The 25,515-nt window shown below is 46.6% G+C and overlaps 1 protein-coding gene across 7 annotated transcripts; it reads left to right on the forward strand.

Annotated features, from left to right (window-relative positions):
* The first annotated feature begins 2,658 nt into the window (after nucleotides 1-2,658).
* On the forward strand, nucleotides 2,659-24,396 carry PACSIN3 (protein kinase C and casein kinase substrate in neurons 3). Of its 7 annotated transcripts, none has more exons than XM_064657954.1 (12): nucleotides 2,659-2,811; nucleotides 15,037-15,119; nucleotides 16,589-16,689; nucleotides 17,139-17,295; nucleotides 18,074-18,309; nucleotides 18,707-18,862; nucleotides 19,410-19,585; nucleotides 20,421-20,541; nucleotides 20,992-21,128; nucleotides 21,772-21,837; nucleotides 22,338-22,498; nucleotides 24,079-24,396. In XM_064657954.1, exons 3-12 carry the CDS (start codon nucleotides 16,636-16,638, stop codon nucleotides 24,192-24,194), a joined length of 1,380 nt encoding a protein of 459 aa, XP_064514024.1. In that variant the 5' UTR covers nucleotides 2,659-2,811; nucleotides 15,037-15,119; nucleotides 16,589-16,635; the 3' UTR covers nucleotides 24,195-24,396. The 7 variants fall into 7 exon arrangements, with proteins under 7 accessions (XP_064514024.1, XP_064514027.1, XP_064514025.1 ...); XM_064657955.1 differs by lacking the exon at nucleotides 2,659-2,811 and adding an exon at nucleotides 3,028-3,110; XM_064657956.1 differs by lacking the exon at nucleotides 2,659-2,811 and adding an exon at nucleotides 4,522-4,539.
* The last annotated feature ends 1,119 nt before the right edge of the window (nucleotides 24,397-25,515 follow it).

Consider the following 25,515-nt stretch of genomic DNA (forward strand, 5'->3'; position numbering starts at 1 on the left):
TGGTATTAAGGGCATTGTCGCAATGCCTCTTAAACACTGACAGACTGTGGCATCTACCGCTTCTCTAGGAAGCCTGTTCCAATGTTTGACTACACTCTCAGTAAAGAAATGGTTTTTAGTATCCAGTCTAAATGTCCCCTGGTGTAGCTTCAAACCTTTCCCATGCATCACTGGATACTAGGGAGAAGAGAACAGCACCTCCTTCTCTACTTCCCCTCCTCAGGAAGTTGTAGGGAGCCATGAGGTTACCCCTTAGCCTCCTTTTCTCCAAACTAGACAAGTCCAAACTCTGACCTATTTGAGGACTTCAACACCCTTAAATTCTGGCCCCCAGGACTGTACACAGTACTAAAGGTGAGGCTGCATGCTAAAAACAGTGTTTGTATCAATGTCTAACACCAAGTTTACTTTCTCTCTAGAGAATCACCAGATATTTTTGTAGTTTTTATCCACTAAGGACAAGAACAGCAGACAGTACACAATTCATCCACAGAAAAAATGCCACTGGCCTGGGGTCCCAGAGCTCAGTGTCTGTATGGTACTCTGAGCAGGCCAGAGAAAGACTAATTTGAGAAAATATTCTTATATGTATTTACAGTTTCACACTCTTTGAACTACAGTATGCAGCAAAGTCAGAGGAGTATAATTCTGTGGGGGCAGGATATTAGGCTTATTTTTATGATGCCTTTTGTCTGATGTACAATTATGTTGAGGCTGTGCCGCAGTTGCAGGTTGTGGTTCTCTTCCACAGAATAAAGCTGTCTTGTCACCAGGTCTGGTAAAGCTAAATTGTGATTAAGATCAACTTCATGGTATTGGTAATACCATTAGGTGTCCTCCTTGTTGCCAAGACCTTTGTCCAAAGCACAGATGGTTTTGGCTACTTTAGTTTGACTACTAATGTAGTCATTACAGCAACTAGAGCTTGCCATGCACATGAAAACAAGCCTATATTCCACTAAAAAGTAGGAAAAAATATATAATCCTAAGAAGATAAAAGAGAAAGAGTAGATATCACACTATCTGACTTCCTATCCCATGACCATTGCTAAGCTGCCTGCACCAGGAAAATGAACAAAAATATTACAGTTGTTATGACCTCATTTACCTGAGCTCCCCATCTTCCCTAAGCCACTCCAGCCTTGGAGCAAGGCTTGCAGCAGCCATGCTATGGAGTACCCTCACCTTGCAATCAGTATTAGCAGCGCCCAGGTCCCAAATGGACGTTATCTATCTTGGATGCTCAGTACGTTGACTATCAATATAGAAATCAGCACGAAAACATAGCAAAGGCAAACGCTGGATATAGAATATTAATGCATGAGGTGTTTGCTTTTTCTGTTCTTCATTAAGATACATTAGTTTGATAATGGAATGAAAAACTCAGACCATAATTGAATTAGGGAGTACCTATGTCAAAGACTCGAGTTTGGTTATGTTTTAGTAAAAACAAAGTTGTTGCTTATAGGCTCAACTGTGATTAACTTTGAGGACAAGATAAGCATCTTTCCTCACTTCCTGAAAGGATGCTCATTGTCACACCCCAGCCAATGACCTGCCATGGGTGCCCATCTTCCAGGGACCACGCACTGAGGATTTGCCTTAAAAGAATTTAAGTGGAATGGTTCCTAATGTCCACTTTCCAACACAGCAATGTGAAGGGCATCAGTACAGGTAATTTCCTGGGTCTTATGAAACCTGGGGCAGTTGTAAAGAAAAAACATCCAAGTACTGCTCCAGAGAAGTGGAAGTACAGATTTATGGCACACTCTTTCCTCTCTTCCTCCTGCAAGGCTCTCAGTCTTTCTTTTCTCCACCAGCTGAATAAACATCACTGTAAACCCACAGCTGGTCCTTGTAATTGTGTCCCAAGTCACTTGGAAGCAGTCAAGAGGAGGCAGGTCTCCCAGTGCTTCTCACAACAGCCTTGCCCCAGCGTCATGGTGAAATCGCACCTGGGGCCTGGCATTAGAAATGGAATTGCTGGCAGGCAAACTCCCTGGCATTCAGAAACACCTGGTGTCATCTTAAAGGCTATGAGAGCTTAAAGACAAGGTCCAGATTATTCAGATAGAGGTTTTCAGAGGAAAGGGAGAGTGACTGAAAACAGGATTGGGCTGAAAGATGGATGCCAAGCCAAACCGAGGTGAAGACAGTCTTCAAGCCCAGGGAGAGTGACCCATGTCATGCTCACAAGCAAGAGCACAGCATTACACTTGGGTAGGAGCCGGCCTTGGGGAACCTGCTTGGGACTCCTGCTCCAGCACACCGGAGGCCAGCTGGCCGGCACGGCACACAGGGGAACTAACTTAAAACCGACTAAAGCTCCAAAGCCAGTGGGCAACACGGACAGGAGCCCAACTCCTCACGTCAAGGCCGAGCGGGCCGCCACCCTCCCGCTCCCGCCGCCCACCACAACCGGGGGCCCGGCCGCTCAGACCTCAGCTGGCGCCCTCCTCACCCCGGGCCCAGGGCCGACCTCACGCCCTCCCCGTGGCGGGGAACGGCGACGGGAGCCGGAGCTGCCCTCCCAGCGCCCTGCCCCGGCCCCACCTGCCTGGACAGAGCCCGCTCCCGTTAATTGGATCAAGGGCCCGGCGGAGGGGGCGGGGAGGCGGGAGCTGTGTCGGAGCTGCTCCGCCGCCACCGGAGCGCCCCGAGAGCAGGGGTCGGGCCCGCCCCGCGGGAGCTGCTGGAGGCGGGGCGGAAGCCCCCGTGTCCCGCGGCTGAAATAGGGGGAGGGCTCAGCCTGCGGCCAGCCCAGGTGGCCGCTGCCCGCCGAACGTCCCGCCGAGCAGCGCTGCCTGCGAGGTAAGCGGTGGGATGACCTCTGCGGGGTTGTGTGCTCCACTCTCCTGGGCCGAGCGGCTTTCGGACCTGTGCCCCGTGGAGTGCTGGGGTCCTGGCGGCAGAGCTCATCCCACTCCCGCCGCCGCCTTCCCGCGGCGGGCAGAGCGGCGCGGGAGGGGCTGGCAGCTGCGAGGGAAAAGTTTCCTCATGGAAAGGGGGCGGATGGGGGAGGCGGTGCCCGGCTGGGCGCTGCCTGTGGGTAGAAGGGGACCGGGAGGCGGCTCGGCGCAGTTCGGCTGGAGTCGTAGCGGAGACCCCCGGTAGGTGCGGAGAGGGGCGGCGCGGCCGGGAAGGGCGGCGGGGCTGCGATCCCCGGCAGGTTGTTAGCGGGGAGCTAGGGAAGCTCCCGCGAGAGCTCCGGTCCCTCCGCGTCCCTCGCAGCCCGGCCGCCAGCCCAACCCTCGGCGGGTGCCCCGCCGCCGGCCTCCCGGGGCCGGCTCGCCGCTGCCGCCGCCCCGTCGCTGGGGGTTGCCGAGGCTCCCCCTCCCTCCTTCCCTCCGGCGCCCGCGCCTCCGCTCCGCCGTGGGGACAGGGGCCCCTTTGTGCCGGATCCGTGCTGAGCTGCTTCCCACTCTGAAACAGGAGCCGCGGGCGCTGGCAGCGCTGTGGAGAAGGGGGATAAAGCGGCTTCCCAGGACCCCTTGGGGGAAGGGGCCGCGCCGGGGCCCGGGCTCAGGGCCGCTGCACTCCCTTGTCTCAGGGGATCCGTGTTGCCGGTCTGTGAGTCGGACTCCTGACAGCCGGATTGAGGAGTTCGGCAGGCGGGACAGTGCTCTTGCTCATTCTCTTCGTCCCTTCTGGCTGCCGACAGCAGGGAGGGGAGAGGAGGGCGGGGGGCAGGCACAGCGGTGCTGCCTGCGGCTGTGTCACTGGGCCCCTGGCAGGCTGCTGGGGTTACCGTGTCCTCTGCAGCCCAGGGCAGGAAAAAGCTGATAAACATGGAGGGTGTTAGTGGGCCTGAACATCCAGTGCTTGAGAGGACAGTCTCATTTGTCGCTGTTCACAGGAGGAGGGTTCCATGATCTCTGCAACGCTATTGATAAGTGAAGCTAGCATGGCCTGAACGCGTTAACCTGTTTCACCACTTTCTGTGCCAACTATGTGTTCTTCACTTGCTTCAGTTCTTCAGGCATGCAGAAGGCTCAGAGCTTGGTGGTGAGGGTGAGGTTAGCTGACCACTTCTGGATACTTGTTCCTGGCCCTCGGAAGTAGTCTGGCCTTTTCTTTCACTCTTTAACCCTGGAAACGCATGCTCCCTACCTCCTGAAACTGGAGATGAGCCTCTCTCCCCTTCAAATCAACTGCCAGTCTAATTTGCACAAAGGAATTTTTGATATGATGGTAATTGATTGCAGTACAGTACCAAAGCAGAGCCTCCCACTCCACCCTGGAATTGAAATGTCACTGAGAAGTCACTAAGCCTTACAGTGGGTGATACAAGTCATTCTGGGGGCGGTGTGGGAGCAGAATGTACAACTGCAGCATGTGGGCTAAAAATGACAGGGTCCAGATACTCCTTGCTCCAGGTGTGAGCTGGTCTCTGGGTGGAGTCAAAGTGGAGCTTCTCCCCATGCATTGCATAACTGGACACATTCTTTCAGGCAAGGATTCACCTTTCTCTGAAGTGCACAGTGTGCTCTGTGTGAGATGGAGTCAGTTCTCCTTTGACTGTGTTTTGTGTAATTAATGGTATTTCACTAGAAGTTCCCTAAAATATTTGCTAGATTGTCCTTTGAGTTGCAGCTTGGAACACAATGAATGTGTGAGCTGGATCAGCTGCCTGTTGCCTTCCCTATTCTGTGCCTGCTCTATTGTATTGCTTTATTGGCTTTTTTTTTTTTTTTCTTCTGACCTATGAGTTTGAGCTTCTCTGGCTTGCCTGCACTTGTTCAAGTGAAGACTGTCTTCTTCTCAGGCTGTAAAAACCAGTAACTTCAGTGCGTCAGCTATGCATAGGCCTGAGAACAACTGCCCACCTGTAACTCCATTATCGAATGTCAGCAAGTGAATAGGACTGTGTGTGACTGGACTACACTAAAATGCTGCAGGTCATTGGCAGACTGTTTATAACCAAGTCATAAAAGCTTGAAAGTCTTGTGGACCCAAATTAATTTCTTCACAGGACAATGACTGGTGGTTTTAGTCATTTTAGGGTTTTGTGGCTTATATAAGACCTAGCCTGAATCTTCTGAGCTTTCCCTGGACAACTATGAATTTCCAATAAAAAAAAATCTATACACACACACATATATATATATTCGTTCAATAATATAGTCAGGTATATTTGTAATGTGACCTCTTAGGAAATGCAGAGCTGTGAGAACACATCAGTCACTGCAGCAGGGGTGATGTGAGCATCTGTCAAGAACTCATGATATCACCAAGCATGGCAAATACTGTATATTCTTTATTCCGGCCATCTTGAGGGCTGGAGATCATTCAGTTGTTGTTTGATCTATTTGGTCTGTGTCATGGCTGACATCCAGGGATTGAACTGGGGACCTCAAAAGCTAAAAGTATCTGCTTGTACCCTGAGTGGAAAAAGCTATGCTCTTGATCAGCAAGCATTAATAAACTGCCATCTTGATCAGCAAGCATTAACAATTTTCGCCATCAGCTGATCAGTGATGTGTGAATTTGGGCTGCTCTTGAGAGTTCATGGGGAAATGCCTAAACAATAGGGGAGCTGTTTAAGCCCTTTAAGAAGCTCTTATCTTTTTAAAGCAGACTTTGTGATCAGGCAAGCTATTTTATCACTAGTCAGTCAGCGTGATGGGTGTAGAGGGTACTCTGTGACAGGCAACTGTGTCAGATAAATTAAAAAAAAAGCCTTAATATTTTAGTTTGAGGCCATAGTGGATAGGTCAGAAAACAGTGGCTATTGTATCTGGAAGTTTTCATGAAGAATTTGGGATTTTGCTCTTTGAACAATTACAAAAGAACTTTGAATCCATGGAGCAGTTAAGAAGCTATTCAAGCGGTAGCTTTTTGCTACTTCCTTGCAGCACGGTGACCACTGTAATTTAACATCCAAATGCACTCTGACTGTTTGGGCACAAATTTTTCCAGCATAACAAAGTGTAATGTCAGTGCAAATAGCCTGGTGCATCCTCTGCTATAATCATCCGGCTTTGTTTCAGTGACTGGTACATTAGTTTCAAGTTCCTTCAAGCTGAAGTACAGGCTGAAGCTGGGCACTGCTGTAAGGCAGTATGTGTGACTAGCATCCTAATCATATTTGAGCCTTCAGTGGTTTCTTCTTGCTGTGAATGGCATGATGGGAAAGAGCCTTTCAGACTTGTGATAATCAGAATTTGTGTGTTAAATCTAGTGATTGTCACTGGGCACCGTAGTTTGTTGAAGAGGCATGTGAGATCTCCGTGGTGCCAGGGGCTTGGATCCAGAGGCATTAGGCTTGTGGGGGATTTTATCCTCTCTTAGAAGGTGATTGTGGTAGGACTCTGTTTATTGCAATATGTCAGTAAGTTCTTCCAGACTAGAGGAGTTAAAATTGCTGCAGGCAACCCATAACTAACAATGTTAGCAAGTCTTCAGCCTCCTCAGCCCTGTCTGTACTTTGAGCTTGTCCAACCTTCATCTCTTCTGTTTGTAGGAAGATATGGTCCTTACCTCCTGAGCTCTTGGGGCCATAGTCGGTCTTTTCAGTTGCCTACAGGTGATTTTTTTTGTTGTCAGTAGCTTCCTCCTGTCCCTTAGTACCCCTGCTGCCAAACCAAAACTCTCCTGCTCCTGAGTGTGCTGGGCTACATCAGCTGCAGTACTGCTGTGCAGAGCTCTGAAGTAGCTTTGCTGCCTTCTCTGACAAGGGCAAGAAGCTTTCGTGAAGGATTGGGAGAAGATGCAGCATATTTCACTTGAATGATTCTGGATATTTACTTTTGCTTCTTAGTGTTTCCAGTCATCTCTATCTTGTGCTAGGACTGCTGATGTGTGGAAACCTGTGTGAAAGCCTGCTCTTGGCTCCAGCAGGCTTCTACCCCAATGCAAGCAAAAATTCAGGGTTTGAGCTGCTTCAGAAGCATGAGGAGGGGGGAGATAAAGCCCACTGTATTGCTGTTGTGCTTGCAGTTTTTTAAAAAGCCTTCCAGTGTTCTTTCCTCACGTCATGTTGAGTCCTGAGGACCAGAAACTGAGATCACTCCTTTGGGCAGTAGACTGAGAAAGCAGATGACATTGCAGTGATGCTGAACAGTTAAAATCTATCCTGTCACGTGGGCTGACTGTCCCATTTGCCTGTGTTCTCCTGGAGTCTTTTGGATAACATCTGGGATATGAAGTAATTTATATTAATAGTCCTGTCCTTCAGCTTGAGATCCAAAAATCTATTTGAAGAGGCACCACTGATACCAAAGAGCAGATTCTGTGTAGATACTGTGAAAGCAGATAAAAGTTGCTCCGTGACATATAGGACAATGAACTTCAAGAATAATGTGTGAAGTATTTGTGGCCTTTCAGTGGAAGAATTTCAGCCTTTCAGTATGTAAAGGGAGCTTATAAAAAAAGAGTGTGACTTTTTACATGGATAGATGGAGATAGGACAAGGGGGAATGGTTTTAAACTAGAGGAGAGATTTAGATTAGATGTTATGAAGAAATTCTTTACTCAGAGGGTGGTGAGGCACTGGAATAGGTTGCCCAGAGAATCTGTGGATGCCTCATCCCTGGCAGTGTTCAAGACCAGGTTGGATGGGGCTTTCAGCAACCTGGTCTAGTGGGTTGCGTCTCTGCCCATGGAGGTGGGCTTGGAACTAGATGGTCTTTGAGGTCCCTTCCAACCCAAGACTTTCTATGATTTTATGAAGTATGAATCTCCACAGTGCAGGCCAGTTCCTAATGGCTTTCCTACTTCAACTTTGTTGTCTTTGTGAATCTCTAGCAAATCTGTTAGAAAGGTATGAGAGTATCTTTAGGAATGAAATATCTACGAAGTGAATAATCTGCCAAACTCTTCTTGAACCAGGAGATACTACAAAGGGAGTCTGAATTACTGAATGTTCTCTTCAGTCCACAGAGCAAGCAATGCTTTCTTTCCACATGTCTGGACCCATAAAAGACTATGTGAAATGACTTGGTATAAAAGCTGGCATACAGTCCTTCCAGTTCATATGGTATTGAAGTCTGTGTTACAGTTGCAGTTGTTTTTTATGCTGTTTAGATTTTCCTGCAAGGAAGCAATTGAGTAAACCTAGTTCTGGTGAAAAAAGGTGAACAAAGAGCCTTGCCATCAAAGTGGAGGAACTGATCACGCAGGGAACAGAAGTAATTACCTCATTCTTCTTTTTTACCATAAGAGATGTCTTAGCACTCCGTCTTACCTTATTCAGTTCTCAATTCAAGAAGTTGGTTTTTACTCCCTTCTATGGCCTGTTTGGGACTTGAAGGCCTCCAGGGAACTGGATGAACTTCAGAAATGCCTTGATGATGATGATCTTTCATGTTTTTGTCTACGTTAGATGAATATTTGGAAGGAAAGTATTCACATAATAAGCAGTTTTAGTAAATCAGCTTTTACCAAGTAAAACCAGAAATCTGTTTGATGCAATCATCATAGATAAAGAAATACAGTACTTTGAATTAATTGGCCCTGAAGGACGAATTTCTTGCCAACTCTTTATCTTCCATTTCCCCCTTCCTCAAAAGGCAGCCAATGGAAAATGGACTGTTGCTAAAGCCAGAAGTTGCAGAACTGCAGGTGGCTTAAAAAACTAGTGTGACTTCCAAATGGGAGGAAGGGGCAGAGAGGGCTGGAGGTATCTGACTGCTGTGCAGTCTAGTGAAGTAAGAAACTACCAGAAGCTCAGTGTTAGAATGGATCTAACTAGCTTGTGGCTTCTCTAAAGGTTGCTTGATTGCATTGACTGAAGTCTGCTTCCTTAAGAGTTAATGCATTCAAGTAAACTTGATCCCTTCTCTGGGGGTTGAAAGGTGATTAAATCACAGAAGGAAAATATTCCATTGACAGGGACTTACTGGAGTTTGCTTCCTCACCCCTCACTTCCCCCCCCTCTACCCCCAACTGCAGGAAACACGTGTGATCACCATTTCCCATTGCCTTCTTTACTCAGGGTTGGATGAGTCTGAGGCATTTTGTTCTGTTTTGATCAGTTCACATAAAGATCCAAACAAACAAAACTTCTTCCTTCAGGCTTAGTTGGAGTGAGTAGAGTAGCTCAGCCTGCTGTTACAATGAGTTACCTTTACGAAGTTATAGGCAACTGGATTATAGGATGGACTACTGATCTTGTCTTACCAGTCACTGAGTGAAGAAAAAACATTACCTGGTAAAAGGTAGATTAAATCCTGGAATTTTGCATTCAGTGCACAATGAGACTGCTGAGGAGGGATATAATAGCTTTGACTGGAGCTTTAAACACCTGTCTGTCAGTGATTTAGGAAGAAAGAGCTTCCAGTTGTTTGGGGTCCCTTCTGATTAAAAGGGAAATGCTGACTTCATATATTTACTGGCAAGCTTGGTGTCTGCTTGCAGAGATGGATGCAGCAGGTTGACAAGTACCCTGGGAAATACCCAGCATAGAAACAAACAAGTGAAGAGGCTCAGGGAGTGGGACAGCAGAGATTGCAGGTTCTCAACATCTGCCTGGGTTAAAACCTTGCCGAGAGAATGGTAAGACTGGGAGTGAGAGCTGGGAAGTGGGCATGCTGACTAATGTGTGGAACAGGACTAAGAAAGCAGGCTACTGTAGTGCTGTTCCTGGTAGCTTTCATGTGTGTCTTCTTATTGAACTGTCAGCTGCTTCAGCTTGTAACTGCCTGTTAAGTACACAGACACAGCATACATGTTTAGATTATTCCAGCAACCATTTCAAATAAAAATGAACATGGCCTGTTGCCCCATTGGAGTGTGGTACCCAATGGTCCAACACGGATTTCCTCCCTCCTTTAACTCTGTATTTGAGATTATAATTTTTTTTTCTTAATAGGAAACACAATTTTGGAAAAACTTAGAACATACCTTGATAGCCCAATACATTCTTTCATTAACATTGTCTCCTACTGTTGTGTTAACCAGGATAGATCTGTGTTCCTGTAATACTAAAGATCTCCTATATCATATTGGAAACAAAAGCAGATTTTTTTCCTTTTCTTGGTAAAACAATTTCTGCCTGGTATAGCTATGTCAGCCAGGAATCTTAACCCTTAGATCAGCAGCAATGTATTAGTAGAAGCCTGTCCTGTAGCCTTGGCCACTGACAGGGAATAGCTAATAAATGTGGAAAGTATTGAATTCTGCATGAACATTTTGAAGACAACTTGGGTGATGCACAGGGCGTGTCTGTCATCTGTACACTAGCTTGGTCTGAATGTGAAGGAGACCAATATAAAGAAGCTGTGGTCTGAAATAAGAGAGTCTAATGAAGCAGCATGTAGAGTCAGTAGGTCAGTCCTTCAAGTGGAACAGGATCTTCTCTGTATTTTAGTACTTTGGTATAATCCTGAAGAATTTTGCTAGTGGACAGCCACATGATTTCTAGAGAATCATTGTTTGGGATACAGGCTTCTGTTACAGGCTTGCACACAGCTAAAGTGACCTCTGTGTGTAGTTGCTGTTCTGCCTGATGTTTCTCTGACCTCTCCCTGGCTGGAGAGATTAGCTGAAATCTTGCTTGAAACTGTATTAGGCAGCCCTGGCAGGCTTCAGTCCTTAGGGAGTGGCTGGGAAACACTGGCTTAGTCCTTTTCCCAGTCATGTGATTCTACTGAGGGTGTGACCACTGCACTAAGATAAATACCTATAAGGGAAGTTTTGGAGGATCTTTGTGTTACTTGGCATCCTCTCTAGCAGTAGAGAACTGACCCCTCTGGAGAAAGGTGAGTATACCTGTAAATATCAATCCTCCTATATAATGACAGTGGAGAGCACATTACTGGGCATCATCCCAGTTACTGGTTCAGAGCTATTGGATGTGCACTTCCAGAGATGGTGAGCCTGGAAAGGACACCTTGCCCCATGCCCCATTTCATTCTCTCCATCGGGGACCTTCCTAACTCTGCTGTACCAGCAGCGATCCAGTTTATTACACTGCTGGAGTCATGTGGAACCTCCTGGCTTCAGCTCCATTCTGACAATTTAACAGGAGGAAAAAGAAAAAGGACTTCTTGCCCATCATTCTGTAAGGGGAGCCGGGCTGCCATCCTTCAGTGTATCTTAATTGTTCAGATTGAAACTTCAGATTCACCCTACACCAGAGTGCCCTGGAGTGAAAACAATACCTTCACCACTGTCTGCTACACAGAAAAGTAACTCTGGGAATCAAACAAATTGGCTGCAGAAAGTATCACATTGCTGCCTTGTGGTGTTAGTTGTTGTCTTGAGGTGGATATTAGTATAGCAGCCCATTCGTTATTGAAACTCTAGCTTAGCTTGGCTTTAACACCTATATAGAAATTAGTCCATAATAAAAATGTGTCTCCACCAAAGCCTCAGTTACTAGATAAATATAACTCAGATTATTCCTACATGTGTCTGCATCCAGCATTTGCTGTTGCAGTTAGGAAAGGGAAGCGGTATTGGGCAGAAGGCCTTGTCTGGTGCAGTGTACAAGCTCCATTTGTGTGGATGAATTCCTGCAGGGCTGCATGCACCAGCCTTTTGAGCTTTTTTAGAGTTCAGAGGCTTGAACTCGCAAACTTAGGAAAACAATTGCTTACAAGGAGTCTCAGGAGGCAGTCAAACAATGCACAGTGATGCCTTGGGCATTTGGAGGTTAGAAGTATTGGAATGTGATGTAGATGGAAGAGGATTTCTGTGGTTTACCTGCCTTAGGGAAAGCTTTCAGGGGAGAAGAGCTATTATTTCTGTTGGGTCTAGAAGTTTTCGTTGCGAATCAGGACACTGCTGCACAGATGTGAGAGCATGAAACAAAAAGGCACACCTTGCAGTGCTTAATTGGATTCGCACATGTTTTTGAAAGGGAAGGTTTTAGTCTGACACCTTGGTCTGAGGGCAGGGATCTGTGGTCTGAGATGCATCCCTGACTGGATCGGAGTGAGACTAACAACATGGTTTAAAGGTAGAAACAGCGTTGTTATGCCAAGCCCTTTGGCATTTTCCTGAGTGGAGCTCAGAACCAGTGAAGCGGTCACGAGCCATTCCACCTCTTTGCAGCTAAAGAACAAGAGACATTTTTTGATAACTTAATAGGGACTTGATAGAAGGTGTAGCCTAATAATTATGTTGGTCCCTAAGAGAGCAGGTATTTGGGGGAAGGAGGGAAGTACCTTTTCTAACACTACTAGCAGAAATGGTTGTAGCTCTGCAGAAACCTCATTTGCATGGTTGAGTTTGCCTAATGTTGGTGGTTGTAGTGGTGTCTGTGATGTCCTTATCCATAAACCTGTGGAGGTGTGAAATGAATAGCGATGTATTTACTCTTTCTCTCTTTCTTCAGAGAGCTTGTCTTGCAGGAGCTGCAGTGAGGTCTTAAGTAGCTCTTAACTGTGAGAGCTGATAGAGGACGGTAGGGATAAACATTCCTTTGCCCTGCAAATATGATTTGCTAAATAGCTTCCTCTTAGCAGAGGTGGCAGTGGCATCAGCAGGAGTCTTGTATCTGGCACTGACCCACATGAAACTCTAGTTGACCCAGTATAACTCCAGCTACATTTCTCATACTGTACAGGCTCTGCTAGCTCTCCTGAATCATTTGGTGGCTCTTGTTATATCAGGCTGTCGACTTGATATTCCTGTCATCTCTGCTGAAAAACAGCCTCCAAGATTTGGCATGTAGGGCATATACTTGCTTTTTCTGTCAAACTCTGGTTTTCCCTGGTCTCAAGCTCTTGGTGGCTCACAACACATGGTATTTCAGGAATAGCTAGGCATGAAGGGATGGACTGCCAATCTACTTGCTCTTCTTGGGCTCAGGGTGACGGCAGCAGCTGTTCTTCAGTGTCTCTGTCCAGTACTAAGTACCTTCCCTATGTCTGCATGCAGATCCAATTTGATCTGACTGACATGGGGTCATGGAGTATGTAAACTCCAGAAAAAGCCTGGCAGAAAAGGGTCCTCCTTGTTCTCTGACTTTTGCTTCTAACAAGCTAGATTTTTCTGGACTTCTATAAAGTCTGTTCAACTGCTATGGAAATATGTATTCAGCTGGCTGCTATTCAGGTCATGAAAATTAGCCCGTAGAAATATCCTACTTTATTGTATTCTCCCACCTAGCTTCGGTAGTGATGACTACAGTAGACCCTTGAGCTGTGGGATGCCACATGATATTATGGATGCTGAAAATTCATGTGAATTCAAAAGCTGATTGAAGAAATTAATGGAAGAGAAATCTGTTGAGTGTTCATTCATAGGTGCCAGGTCCAGCTCAGGAAGATCCTGTCAGCAAATGGTTAGAGGCTTGGAGAGTATGCAGGGAGGCGTCATGTATGCTTGCTCTGCTCTCAAAACGAGGGAAGGTATCTGCTTTTGGCTGCTGTCTACAGAGGCTATGCAGCCATGATAAACCTTAGTCTGATCCACAGAGCTACCTACTATTATATTTCAGAGCCTGTTAGTCTTAGTGATAGTAAAACTGGTTATTTGGGTTTGTAACTTCTGAGAAAGTAGGGCAGGTATTGCTTAAATTCTAACATGGAAACTGCGGAAAGAATGGATTCAGGTTTCAGAATGGTTTGGAGTTTTTTCAGGGGTTTTTTTGCCTGACTGTCCCTCAAATGAACAAGCACATAGTGACACACAACAGCTTTCCACATTTACCCCCCAAATTCTAGCACTGTGTAGTCAGCCTGAATTGGAAACCAGAGATGGAAGGCATGTTTGTGATTCATTGCTTCCTGATAAACTGGGGATGGGGGTGTGGTGTGGAAAAAGTGATACAGCCTTCATGTGTCATATATAATTGATCTGTGTCTTCATCAGGAGAAAGAAGGAAAGAAAGGATCTGGGACAGTTTTAAATATACTTTTACATAGCAATTTCAGGAATGTGTAGTCTGGTTTTATTGGGGACTACTAGGAAGCCTTAGAAGGTTTATGATGAGCTTTAGTGTTTTGTCCAGTGACCTGGACCATGCAAAAGGGTCACAACTCTTCTCTCCCAGCCTCCCCCCCTCTTCCTCACCAAAGGTCATTAGTCTCTTTGCAATAACCCATCTGCTTTTCTTTCCTTCCTTCTCTTTTCCTACCTTCTTTCATTTCTTCTCAAAAATGGTCTTACTGTCTGACTAAAAATCCCACTTCCAAGTTTTGCAGTTTCTTCTCTGTTTCCTAATCGTCCAGCCTCAGCTGAGTGAATACTGGTGACTGAGAAGGGATTTTTTTGCTTGTCTGTTGTTGAGGGTTGTTTTTTTTTAAATAAATAAACTTTAACATTGAAGTAAATACCCAGGGACGTAAATGTAAGATAAACGAAAATGCCTCATTCAGCCCTTTCTTTCCTTAGCCTCTGCTTCTCTTTGCTCTGTGGAAAGTTGATGACAGTTACCTGTACCATAATGGCAAAATAAAGTATTTCTGAGAATGTGATAGGAACAGCTAACAGAACCAAGGAATAAAAAAAGCTCTCCTGATAGAGAGCCACATCCTACCAGGGCAGTGCTAGGTGCTCTGCTACTAAAGGGACTCTAGACCAGAATATGCATTCTGATGAGTTTTGGTTTTATTTTTTGAATATAGAATTATCAAGTCCTTTGACTTGTATATAAATCCTCTTCATTTAAAAGGGACTGGAAAAAGTATATGTGTGTATGTGTCCTTCTCTTTTTCTCCCAAAGCCAGCTGTTTGTAAAAGTGTGTGCAGCAGTGCATGAAGGCAGTGGGGTTTGCTGCATTGGACACTGTCCAGTGGGGGGGACCAGGCCCCACATAGGGTGCCTGGGGCATGTGCTTATTTTAGGCCTTTCTGTTCCCCGTGCTCAGCTGTTGTGATGCTACCTTTCCCGCACAGTGCTGTCATGCTGCCCCAGTGTTTCTATTTTAACTCTCTCTGGGGCTAGATCTTGTGACACAAGGATTTGGCATCTCTGCTACATGCTGGAACATGGCATCTTGGGAGGCACGCTGGCTGCAGTTGCTATATCAGAGGGTGCCCCTCCTAAGTAACTAGTAGAAGGGGGACATCCCTAGGATTGCAGCGCATCAGAACAGGCATCATCCCTGTAAAGTGTCTGACCGTGCCCATCTCTGTCTCCTCCAGTCGTTTTTCAGAGTTTGAAGAGCTTGAGACATACTTGCCAGCTTCCCACTGCTCCTCTGCAGCATCTCACTTTCAGCTTTCAGGTATGTAGTTACTGGGACAGCAGTAGAGTTGCATGCCCCAGAGGCATGTAAGGTGGCTTTGGGGCCAGCTGACCAACAGTGGGGAGGGAGGACAGGGACAGATGGTTTGGTGGAAGTATTCATCATTTTTCAAGGTTTGCCCACCTGAATGTCACATCCCATTTAACAACGTGCTTCAGTGACTGGAATTCAGCACTTCCAGCCTTCTGAAGAACGCTGGAGGAACAGCATTAATATATTTCTGACACACTCCATGGAATGACACTGGGCAAACACAGCCAAATGTGGGAAATTCTTGCAGCCTGTGTTGGGGTGCTTCACTGTGCGGCTTGTGACACTGAGAAGGATTTGCCGGAGGTGGGAGATGTGGACTCTTGACCTGATCTTCATCTGTGGGCTCTGTGGGCTGGCAGAATGAGCAGATACCTCTCTGGGGTGTGAGGGAAGCTTTTTATAACTAGGAATGTGCAAGAGGAGAAGGGGCAGCAAAGGCCACGTATGCTGCAGTAACCTAGGCTTGCCTAGAAAGGACTGGGTTTGTCAGCAAGTGACTGGGCTTCGGTCTTTTCCTGTTACTCCTGCTCTCGTTCCTGCACAAGAACAACCCTGAGCCTCTCTCTAAGGAATTCATAGAATTGCACCGTGTCAGGAACAAACTGGCAGTGCAGGCTAGCACAGGGAAATGGGCAGAAGTTCTGAGACAGTGGAGAATGAGAAAAAGCTTTTACTTTCCAGCCTACATTTTGAGCCTAATGCAGTAAGACTTGAGGGTAGTGAAAATGCCAGCTGTGCTGGGCTGTTTCTAGGGAAGCAGGGCTGGGTAACAGGCATGTATGCTGTGCTGCTGTTTGGCTGAGTATGCCCCAGCATGTTTCTGTAGTTCTGCTCAAGCCCAGCTCAGCTGGTGGGCAGCTTATAGGGCTCCTCCCCATTCAAGACATGCCTGCCTGCTGACTGCTCAACCTTGTTTTCTCCACTCAGTTGTTGTAATCCCGTAATCCTGAGTCATACTGGGAAGCTGGAGTCATCCCATTGACAAAAGACTTACTAAAATCTTTCAAGGCAGATTTCAAATAGCTTTAGCTACCTCAGTTTCTGCTACCCTCTTGAGGGCCTTGGTTAAGAAAGGAATCTCTGCAAAGATATCTGGTGCTGCTGGAGAGTGTTGGATTCACGAGCATCTACAATATCTGTACAGCCAAAGTTTAGCAAGATTGTCTTCTACAAAATCCTTTCCTAATGTGTTACAGGCCTGCCAAGGTGGCCTCCTGTCTGGAGGGAGGGAGGAGGCTGGTTCAGTCCTGGGCATCTGCTAGACCTGGCCATCTGCAGCTGAAGGGGCAGTGATGCCAGTACTTGACTGTATGGTAGCAAGTTGGGCTCCTCCAGCTCCAAGAGTCATGGAGAACTGTGCTGTCTTCAAAGGCTCAGCCAATGCTGTGTTTGAAATCACTTTTCTCTCCTCTCAGGTTAACTGAAATCTGCAAAAATTCTCTGCTGCAAGAAAAAGGGGGTGATGTCATCAGAAGATGATGCTGGTGGGGAGGCTCCTGGGGGCAGTTTCTGGGAGGTAAGGAAGGATAATTGGAGTGTAAGGGAAGTAGGAATGTTGTCTTACCACCCATCGCCCATCGGTGGAATTAGGGGGTTGGGTTCCAGGTTTGTGGGTGACATGTTGCCCTTGCGAAGTGGAAGGAAGGAACTGGGGGGAGGTTCAGCACCATGCTGTGTGTTACTGCAGGGAGGAGGTGACCCTTTCTTCCTCAGATTCTGTGGAGTGAGAGTTCCTTGTTCACCTGACACCGATCTGAGGTGTGAGAGAAGCAAGCAGAGCATCTCAGCTTCTTCCCTCCAGTGCTGTGTCTGCCTGAGAGAGTGTCAGAGGAGGGTCTGAACTCAGATGCTGGCTTCAGAAGGGCCTACACTCCCTCCCCCTGCAATGACCGACCTGCTGCTGTCTGTTCTGAAGGAACGTGAAAGTCAGTACAGCATAAACAATAATGCTGTGTGAAATTTCAGGCTGGAAACTACAAGCGAACAGTGAAGCGTGTGGATGACGGCTACCGGCTCTGCAATGACTTAATCTCCTGCTTCCAGGAGCGAGCCAAGATAGAGAAGAACTATGCCCAACAGCTAACAGAGTGGTCCCGTAAGTGGAGGACCAATGTGGAGAGAGGTAAAGTTGGCAGATTGGACTGGGAGCAGGAAGCAATTATGTGTTCTCTTCCTGGAGTGCTATCTCTTACTGAGGTGACACTGTTTCTGTGGGGGACAGGCTTCCCTTCCCCTGGAAGGGGGTGGCTTTCTTGGGTGTCTTTTTTGTGTGTGTGCGCCTGTTTTTGTAGTCAGTCCTCTGATTCACTCGGAGAGGTGTTCACTACATTGTCATGTGTTTGGTTACAAAAGAAAAAAGATCCTTTTGCTTAGTTTGGCAAGTCCTTGGGCAGTTCAAGTCTTAAATGAAGCTGCAGATATCCCTTTTTGAGGATGGCTTGGCTGTTTCTCCTCCTCCCGTCAGAGCATAACTCCTAATGCTATGATTTAGTAGTGGCAGTGTGCTCAAACTGATAGCGTCTCACAAAGTAACAGGAAACAGCAGGACAGATGTCCCAAAGGACCTACTGATCTGTGGAGCAGAAGCTTAGCCTCAGTCATGAACTAGTGTTGCTATCTGTCAAGCTCAGGCAAGATCTGTGAAGAGAATTTTTTACAGAAACTTTCTCCTAACAGGGGCCATCTGGGACAGCTGAGGCTGCCTGAAAGAAATGCCCATCTGTAACAGCCAGTCTAGATGCTGCCTGGTGGGTCTGTGGAGAACAGTTAATGCTGAATTGTGTGATGGGGCAAAATTAAGGAAGTGATTCTACTGGTAGATGTATGTAGGAGGGGAAAAGATGCGCTTTCCTTTCTGTGGGCAGGAGGTATAAGAGCCCCTCTGGTGCTTATTCCTGCAGGTCCACAGTATGGTACTCTGGAAAAGGCCTGGCATGCCTTCCTGACAGCTGCAGACAAACTGAGTGAAATTCACTTAGATGTCCGGAACCACCTGGCTGGTGAAGACTCAGATAAGATCAAGGCCTGGCAGAAGGAGGCCTACCACAAGCAGATGATTGGAGGCTTCAAGGAAACAAAGGACGCAGAGGATGGGTTCCGAAAAGCCCAGAAACCCTGGGTGAAGAAGATGAAAGACGTGAGCAAAGTGTGAATGGGGAAGGAGAGATTAGGGCAGTTGAGCTGGCTGCCTGATTGCAGAACCAGTGGGCAAACAAACTGAGTTTAGCCAGAGTAGCAGAGAATTCCAGAGAGGGAGGGATGTCTAGATGGTCTCTTGTTCTTGTGGTTTTATAACTTCCTTTGCACGTGGGAAGACTTTGGTAACAGGTTCTGTATTCCTGGATAGCAGGTGAACACTGAAAAAGAAATCATTTGAAGGTACCTCTTCCCATTGGAGCATTGTTTACTAAATGCCAAATTGGCATTCCTAGTAGGTTGGTGCAGACTGTAACAAATGTTAACGTGCCTTCTCTGAGTATTGGAGGATCAGTGTGGGCTGGATCATCACTTTCTCTGCATTCCTCCTCCTACAGGTGGAGACTTCTAAGAAAAACTATCATGCAGCCCGGAAGGAGGAGAAAACAGCCCATACAAGAGAGAACCATGCCAAGGCAGACTCAACTGTCTCACAGGAACAGCTGCGCAAGTTGCAGGAGCGTGTAGAGAAGTGCACTCAGGAGGCTGAGAAGGTGAGAGTATGTTGTATGGATGTGGGTCACAAGGATACTCCTTTCAAGGAAAAAGCACTGGTTGTAATGTCACTCAGTGAAATGGCTCCTGCTGAAGGAGGTATGAGATTCTGTTGTCTGAGGTTTTAGTGAGCTAGACTGAGATTTCGGTAACTAAGGTCTCTGTCTTTGAAGTTGGGTAAGATCTAATTTGTAAGTGAATTTAAAATAAAAAAAGGAAAAAAGTGTAGGGGATTTGGTGCAGGGGGTGGAACCTGTAGAGCTGAAGACTTTGCTACCAAAAGTAGCTGACTTGCCTATCCACGAGTGAATGTGTGGAAGGTCCTCTATGGAAGAGAGTAGCAAGGAAGGACAGGGGACTTGCAAGAATGTTAGGAGAGCAATGGACTGGGATACCAGCTGTGGGACTACTTCTTTCTTTGGTGTGTTTGTTCAACAGTGCAGGGGGGAAAAAACTTGTCAGTCCCAAGCCAGAGTAGGGGGAATGTTGCTGGTTTGACATCAGGGCAACACATCTCACCGTTGCTGTCCTCCTGTGTTGATACAGTGCAAGGATCAATATGAGAAGATGCTGGAAGAGTTGAACCGCTACAATCCCCGCTACATGGAGGACATGGAGCAAGTGTTTGAGGGCTGTCAGGAGGCAGAGCGCAAGCGGTTGTCCTTCTTTAAGGAGATGCTCCTGAATCTTCACCAGCATCTCAACCTCTCCACCAGTGAAAGGTACCAGCCCTGATACAGGAGGGAATTCTGCCAGCTTGGAGTGCTGTAGGCTCTGGTGAGGGGTGCCAATTCTGGTGTCAGTGAAAGGGAGCCAGCTGCTTGCATCTGCCAGGTTTTGTTCTTTCCCCTTTAAAGTGTATCTTAGAACTGGTATTTGGTCCCTTTAAACTGACCAAATACCTCAGAGTGCTGGTATCTCTGAGGGCAATGCCAGGCTTCCCTATGAGGATTTTCTCCCTTTGAACACTTCCTCTTTCACTACTGTCCAGTACTGTCCTGTGGGTGTGTTTCTATTCTATGAAATGCCTCCATGTTTCTATATGTAATCCCAGCCTGAGGAATGCAGCTCTATTGCTTTCTGGTATCTATAGTTATTCCACCCATTTTGTCCTGAGTAGAGACCTTTTGTGAAATAATAACTGTAAAGCCCACAAGTTGCCCTTAAGTAGGGCTTACACAGGGAAAATAGTTGCAGTCAAAAATCTTCTGTGCCCCTGTACTTTTAAGGTAGAGGCACCAAATGTGAGCCACCTCCCTGTCTGTGTGCAAGAATGTGCCAGGTTCTTTCAGTGTGCACTTAATGAGCTGTGCTGAGAGCTGGCACTTGTTAGCCAGTGCCACACCAAACAAGCCTGTCCTGTTTGCCAGGCTGACTCTTCTGTAAGGGTGGCTGTGTTTTCCAAGGGCTGAACAGGTGCTGCTCTAGGATCCTTAATCCTGTGGGATTTAGGATGCTGTGTAATTGTGCATTAATTTAATCTCTTCCTTCCAACTTGGCTTTTGGGAAACTGCCGAGAAACTTGGTTACTGGTGGTTCTGTCTGTTCTGGTCATAGCTTTCATGCGTTGTATCGAGATCTCCACCAAGTCATCATGGCTGCAGACAACCAGGAGGACCTGAAGTGGTGGCGCAACACTCATGGACCGGGCATGGCGATGAATTGGCCTCAGTTTGAGGTGATGTAGCGTTCTACTTCCAAACAATTAGCTGCTTTACTGAAATTGGGGAATTGCTAGTCTTGCGTTGGAGAGACCGTGTCTTTGCTCAGCAGGCTCAGGATGTTAAACTCTTCTAAAATTGCTGTTGTGTTGCAAGCTGTTTGGTGCCCAAAGGGACATATGCAACCCTGCCAAACCGCAAATATTCCAGCCATCGAGCTGCAAGGTTGAAAAACAGGAGGTGGCTCAGGGCCTTCTGACAAGTTCCTGTGATAATTTCCTCACAGCTGGTTGTTGCACCTTGGAATTCAACAGAAGTGAGCCTGCTATGCCAGCAAGGCCATTGGGCTAACCAGCTCAGCTGCTACTGAAGTACGACCTGGTCTTCTGTCCTGTACTGGGCAAAAACGATGCACAGAACTTTTCTGTCTGAGTGGCTTGATAGTGTTACTGGTTTTCCTTGAACAGGAATGGTCCCTTGAAACACAGCGGCAAATCACCAAGAAGGAGAAGAGTGGCAAGATGGCTGATGATGTCACACTGACCAGCATTATGCCTACACGAGATGGTGTTGTCTCACAGACCCCTCTGCAGACAAGGCAGAGGTAAGGGCAGAAGTCTGGGATACATCAGTTAGTCCTGCCTAGGGTCATGCATGAATTGGATTGAGAGGAGTGTCTCTTGCCCATGGCCTTGCCTGTGTCACTCTGGAAAAGACCAGGTAGAAAAGGCGGTTTACGGTAGCTGTTTGGATTTGGTTTGGGTTGGTTGGTTTGTTTGTTTGTTTTCCAGTACATGCTGCCTCACAAGATGCATTCCTTGTAAAGATCCTTCTAGTGACAAGACTTAGCCCAGTCAGGCTAATGTTGTGTGATTCTGGCATGCATTTCCCTGATTCTTCTTCCTCCTTCCAGACAGAGTGAGAAGAGTTGGGAACTGGCAGCTTTGCCAGTTGGCTGTGTGGTTTCCTAAGTGCAGGCATCAGATTTTTACTGTTTTTCCCTGGCATGGTGCTGAGTACTACCTGACAAGTCTGGGTATAGCTGCTTCCCTTGCCAGGAAGCAAGCTGGAGAATAGGGAGAGGCTGAACAGACTCGTCCTACTGTTCCAGTAGCTGTCCTGCTTTAAAAGGTGAACTCTGGCCTAAGTAAACTGAGCAGAGAAGAATGGGGATATCAAGATTTCTCAGGGCCACTATTGTATTTCACAGTCTATTGGATTCAGGGGCCCTATTTGTCAATCTACAGGTTTTCCTATCAAGAGGAGCAGAACAGCCTCTTCTATGACACCCTGAAGGCACCCACCCATGTGAAGTTAGTATGGAACACAGCCTCTTCAGGGGTTTTTGGGTTCCAGGTGTCTGTCCTCTACTGCTCTTCACTTCTGCTCTTGTCCCTGACTTGGAAAACGTAATTCCAGATATCTCTTTAGAATGGGAAACATGGCTCTTCCTCTGTCTTATTCTCAGCTGGAATAATTCTGGACATAGCTGGGCTCTCCAGTTAGGATTGGCCTTTCTTGTATAAGAGGGTCTGCTAGAGGAGGATTGGATCATGAAGGGTGTGCATGTGTGAAAATACTTTGAGTGAGTTACCCTACTTGCCCTCAAGGCTCTAATGCTAGGATGCTTTCAACAGAATCTAGTATCTCCGGGGGTCTGTTCACCTTCACTTGGCTGTTGGGCATCTTGCACCCTGTTCTATAGCAGAGCAGTCTCAGGGGGAGTCAGGGTGGTGCGTGATTCAGGAGGAGGTGGGTGAGAGATGAATTTACTAACAACCATATTGTCCCCTCTTGCCTTCCACATACAAAGCGGAGAGAAGGAAGACATTTCAGAGTGGTCAGATGGAGACACTCCCAAGAAGTGCCTGGATGCCAACGGGCACGAGGAGGACATAAAGGTACCAGGTGTACGGGTACGAGCACTGTACGATTACACAGGACAGGAGGCTGATGAGCTGAGCTTTAAAGCAGGTACAGAAGCACTAATCTCTTACTAACCTTTTGCTGTCCTCACTTGGGCTGACTGACTGAAATACTCTAAGAACTGGATGTCCCCTTGAAAACTGATACTTATTCTTCTTCCCTTGGTCTGATGCATTGCCAGCTCCTGGGAGGTGGATGGTACATTGGGAAGTCCAACTTGTTCTAGACTAAAAGACAGTGAGGCCACATGAAAAGAGGCTGTCTAGGCCTTGGACACAGTGTAGGGAGAGCAGACCCCCAGGGATAAAACAGATCCTTCTTCCCTCCTCGAGGCATTTATTCTACATTGTATCTTGAGACTTTATGAAATGCTTCTCCCTTGTACCATTGATATAAAAATTCCACAGGTGGTCTGGATTGTCCTTTGAAGTAACGTGAACATTGATATTTTGGGAGAAAGCTGAGCTGACTGACATGCACTACTGAAGGCAGAGTTCAACTGGCAAAAAACCAGCTGTTGCTCAAAATGGGTATCTTGAGAATGGAGATTCTTGCTTGCAGCAGAGGATTGAGTGCTGAAGCAAACAGACCCTTTCCCTTTCCTTCCTGCACATAAAGTAGTTTGCATGTGCCCTCTTCTCAACTTCAAGAGGATATCTGGGTCTTGGGTGTGTCTCTCTCATCTCACTTGTTTTGAGTTTTACATGGTATCTCTGTGCAATAGCGCTCCAAAATACACCTGTTTTACAAAGGCACTGAAGTCCTTTAGTAGCAGGGCTTGTGCCTGAGACCAGTATCTGTGCTGCAGTGTTAGCATACTGGTAAACTTCTAACACTAACTTGTGGCTTTTAAAATATTTCACAGTATGGGTGCTCTAGACCTTGACTGCTCTCTTTTCCCACCCAGCAGATGCAATGGGGTATAACTTCTTTGGTTTAGTCATCTCCTTTCCAAAGCTGTTCTGAGCAACATGCAGCAGTAAGGCTTCAGCTTAACAGCAATGACCTTCTGAGCCTCTGCCAGTGTGGGATGTGCCTATTGATGCAGTCAGACTTCCCTTTCTGGCAAAAATATGACCTACTGGTGGAGAAGGGGACCTCTCTACCCTTCCCAAAGTAGATGTGGGATGGTTAAAAGCCTTTTCTGGTCAAAGTCTGTGAAATTAGTTGATTGCATGCCTTGCTGGCTAAACCAGACACTTCATCATGAAACAGGCATGGAACAGAGCTTAGCAGTTTCTTATGTTTCCTTCCCACTTGCCTACCAGAGGAGCCACTAAGAAGAAAATCTGAGATCCTTCTGATTGCTCTGGCTTGTAAGCATGTTCCTTGGGGCAGGAAAGCAGGCAGAACTATAGGGCACAAAAGTATTTCTGATGTTGAATAGCATAAGTGAAGGCCTGTTTAAATTCCTTGGCCTAGGGGATGGTATCGATCACAGATACTGAAGAGGTTAGTAACTCTGGCTTTGATTAAACTGGCTTTGATTATCAACTGTGTTGATAAGGGGAGAAAAGTGTGGTGATCCAGACCAATAGGTCTTGCTTTTTATCAAGTCTTCTGAGGTGGGTAAAAATGCCATGCTGCCTTTCTCAAGGCTTCTTCCTAATGCATGTTTTTACTTTTAGGTGAAGAACTAATGAAGATCAGTGAGGAAGATGAGCAGGGCTGGTGCAAGGGCCAACTTCTCACTGGCCAAGTTGGACTCTATCCTGCTAATTATGTTGAGAAGGTTGGATCATGATTGCTGCTGCCCTGCCAGTGCCTCACAGCCATACCAGCATCTCCTGCAGAGGTCACTGGGTCACTCTTGGCCCCAGTACACCTTTGCAGTATATCCAGCAACTTCTGGACTTTGAGGGCACATATTCCATGTAACTAATGCTTCATTTTAAGCACCTAGATATATAGGGATTTTCTAAAAAATAAACAAGGATGAATTAAGACTTCTCTGACTGAGCACTATAGTAGCGTAGGAGTGCAGAGAGAAACAGATCCTTTTGACTTGCACTCAGTGCAAGGAGATAACTGTTTTCATGTGACACTAAAACAGAAATCACATTTCCTTGGCTTCAATGCACATACATCTATAGGGTGTTGAGTCTGCCCTGTCCCCAGGCTTCCTGTTCAAGGAATTTTGGATGTGCACGGTAATAGGGAACTTGTATTATTTCCCCTTTTTAGCTCAGTCAGGCTGACTGGCAGAAATCTATTTATTCTTCCCCATCTTTCATAAGTTTTCAGTATCCCTAACCTGCAAGCCTGTTGGCTTCCTTGGTAAGGCAGCTGGTACAAGTGATACACCTTCAACAACCTGGATATCCCCTTCCACTGTCCTCATATTTATTGGGATAACCCCAGGATGGATGATAGTATAGCTGGGGAACAGGAAAAAGAAGCTTCTATCTTGCATGATGTGGCTGTTCAGACTAACAAGTCTAACAGAACTGTCTGGCTCCCTGAGCTAAAGTGGGCCTTGACACGTGCTGAAGGCTGGCTTTAACAAAACGACAGCCACATTGCAGTTCTGTTCTTCTTAGGACTGCTACATCCACTGCTATGTGTTGGGGTTTCTAATGCATCTAGATAATTTTGGATACACCTCTTTTCATGAACACTCGGTGCATAGCAGAGACCCTCTTTTCTTCTCCTACATCTTCTTGCCTTATGCAGGGCCAGAAGTGCACTCCCTGTTTTGCCAAAGATACCCTACACTGTGATAAGGGGCTACACAGCATGGAAGCTGCCTGCTGGCTAGGACAACATCAGTTATAGAGGAGTAACTCCCCTTCTAGTCCTGAATTGCTGCAGTTGATAAGTGCCATTCAGCAGAAGATGTATCAAACATCTTTATCTCACCTGTCTTTCTGCTCTTGAAAGTCTCTGAGGCTGCTGAGACAAAGTGGGATCCTGATCCTAGTGTTCTTCATATTCAAACATAAGGACTGGTAAGCCCTAGAGCTTGAGAGAACAAAAAGAAAAAAAAATGAAAAGCTCTCATTGTTGGAGAAACAAAGAAAAACAAGCAAAATGGCTTACTTAGTACATCTGTTTGAACCTGCTGT

The sequence above is a fragment of the Pseudopipra pipra genome, chromosome 6, assembly GCF_036250125.1.
Source record: "Pseudopipra pipra isolate bDixPip1 chromosome 6, bDixPip1.hap1, whole genome shotgun sequence".
NCBI lineage: Eukaryota > Metazoa > Chordata > Aves > Passeriformes > Pipridae > Pseudopipra > Pseudopipra pipra.

Excerpts from the sequence above, each read along its gene's own strand:
- PACSIN3 (XM_064657954.1), top strand. The coding sequence starts at position 16,636 with ATGTCATCAGAAGATGATGCTGGTGGGGAGGCTCCTGGGGGCAGTTTC. Across the intron at positions 20,542-20,991 it reads TGAATTGGCCTCAGTTTGAG|GAATGGTCCCTTGAAACACA; the intron begins GTGATGTAGCGT and ends TTCCTTGAACAG. Across the intron at positions 22,499-24,078 it reads TGAGCTGAGCTTTAAAGCAG|GTGAAGAACTAATGAAGATC; the intron begins GTACAGAAGCAC and ends TTTTACTTTTAG.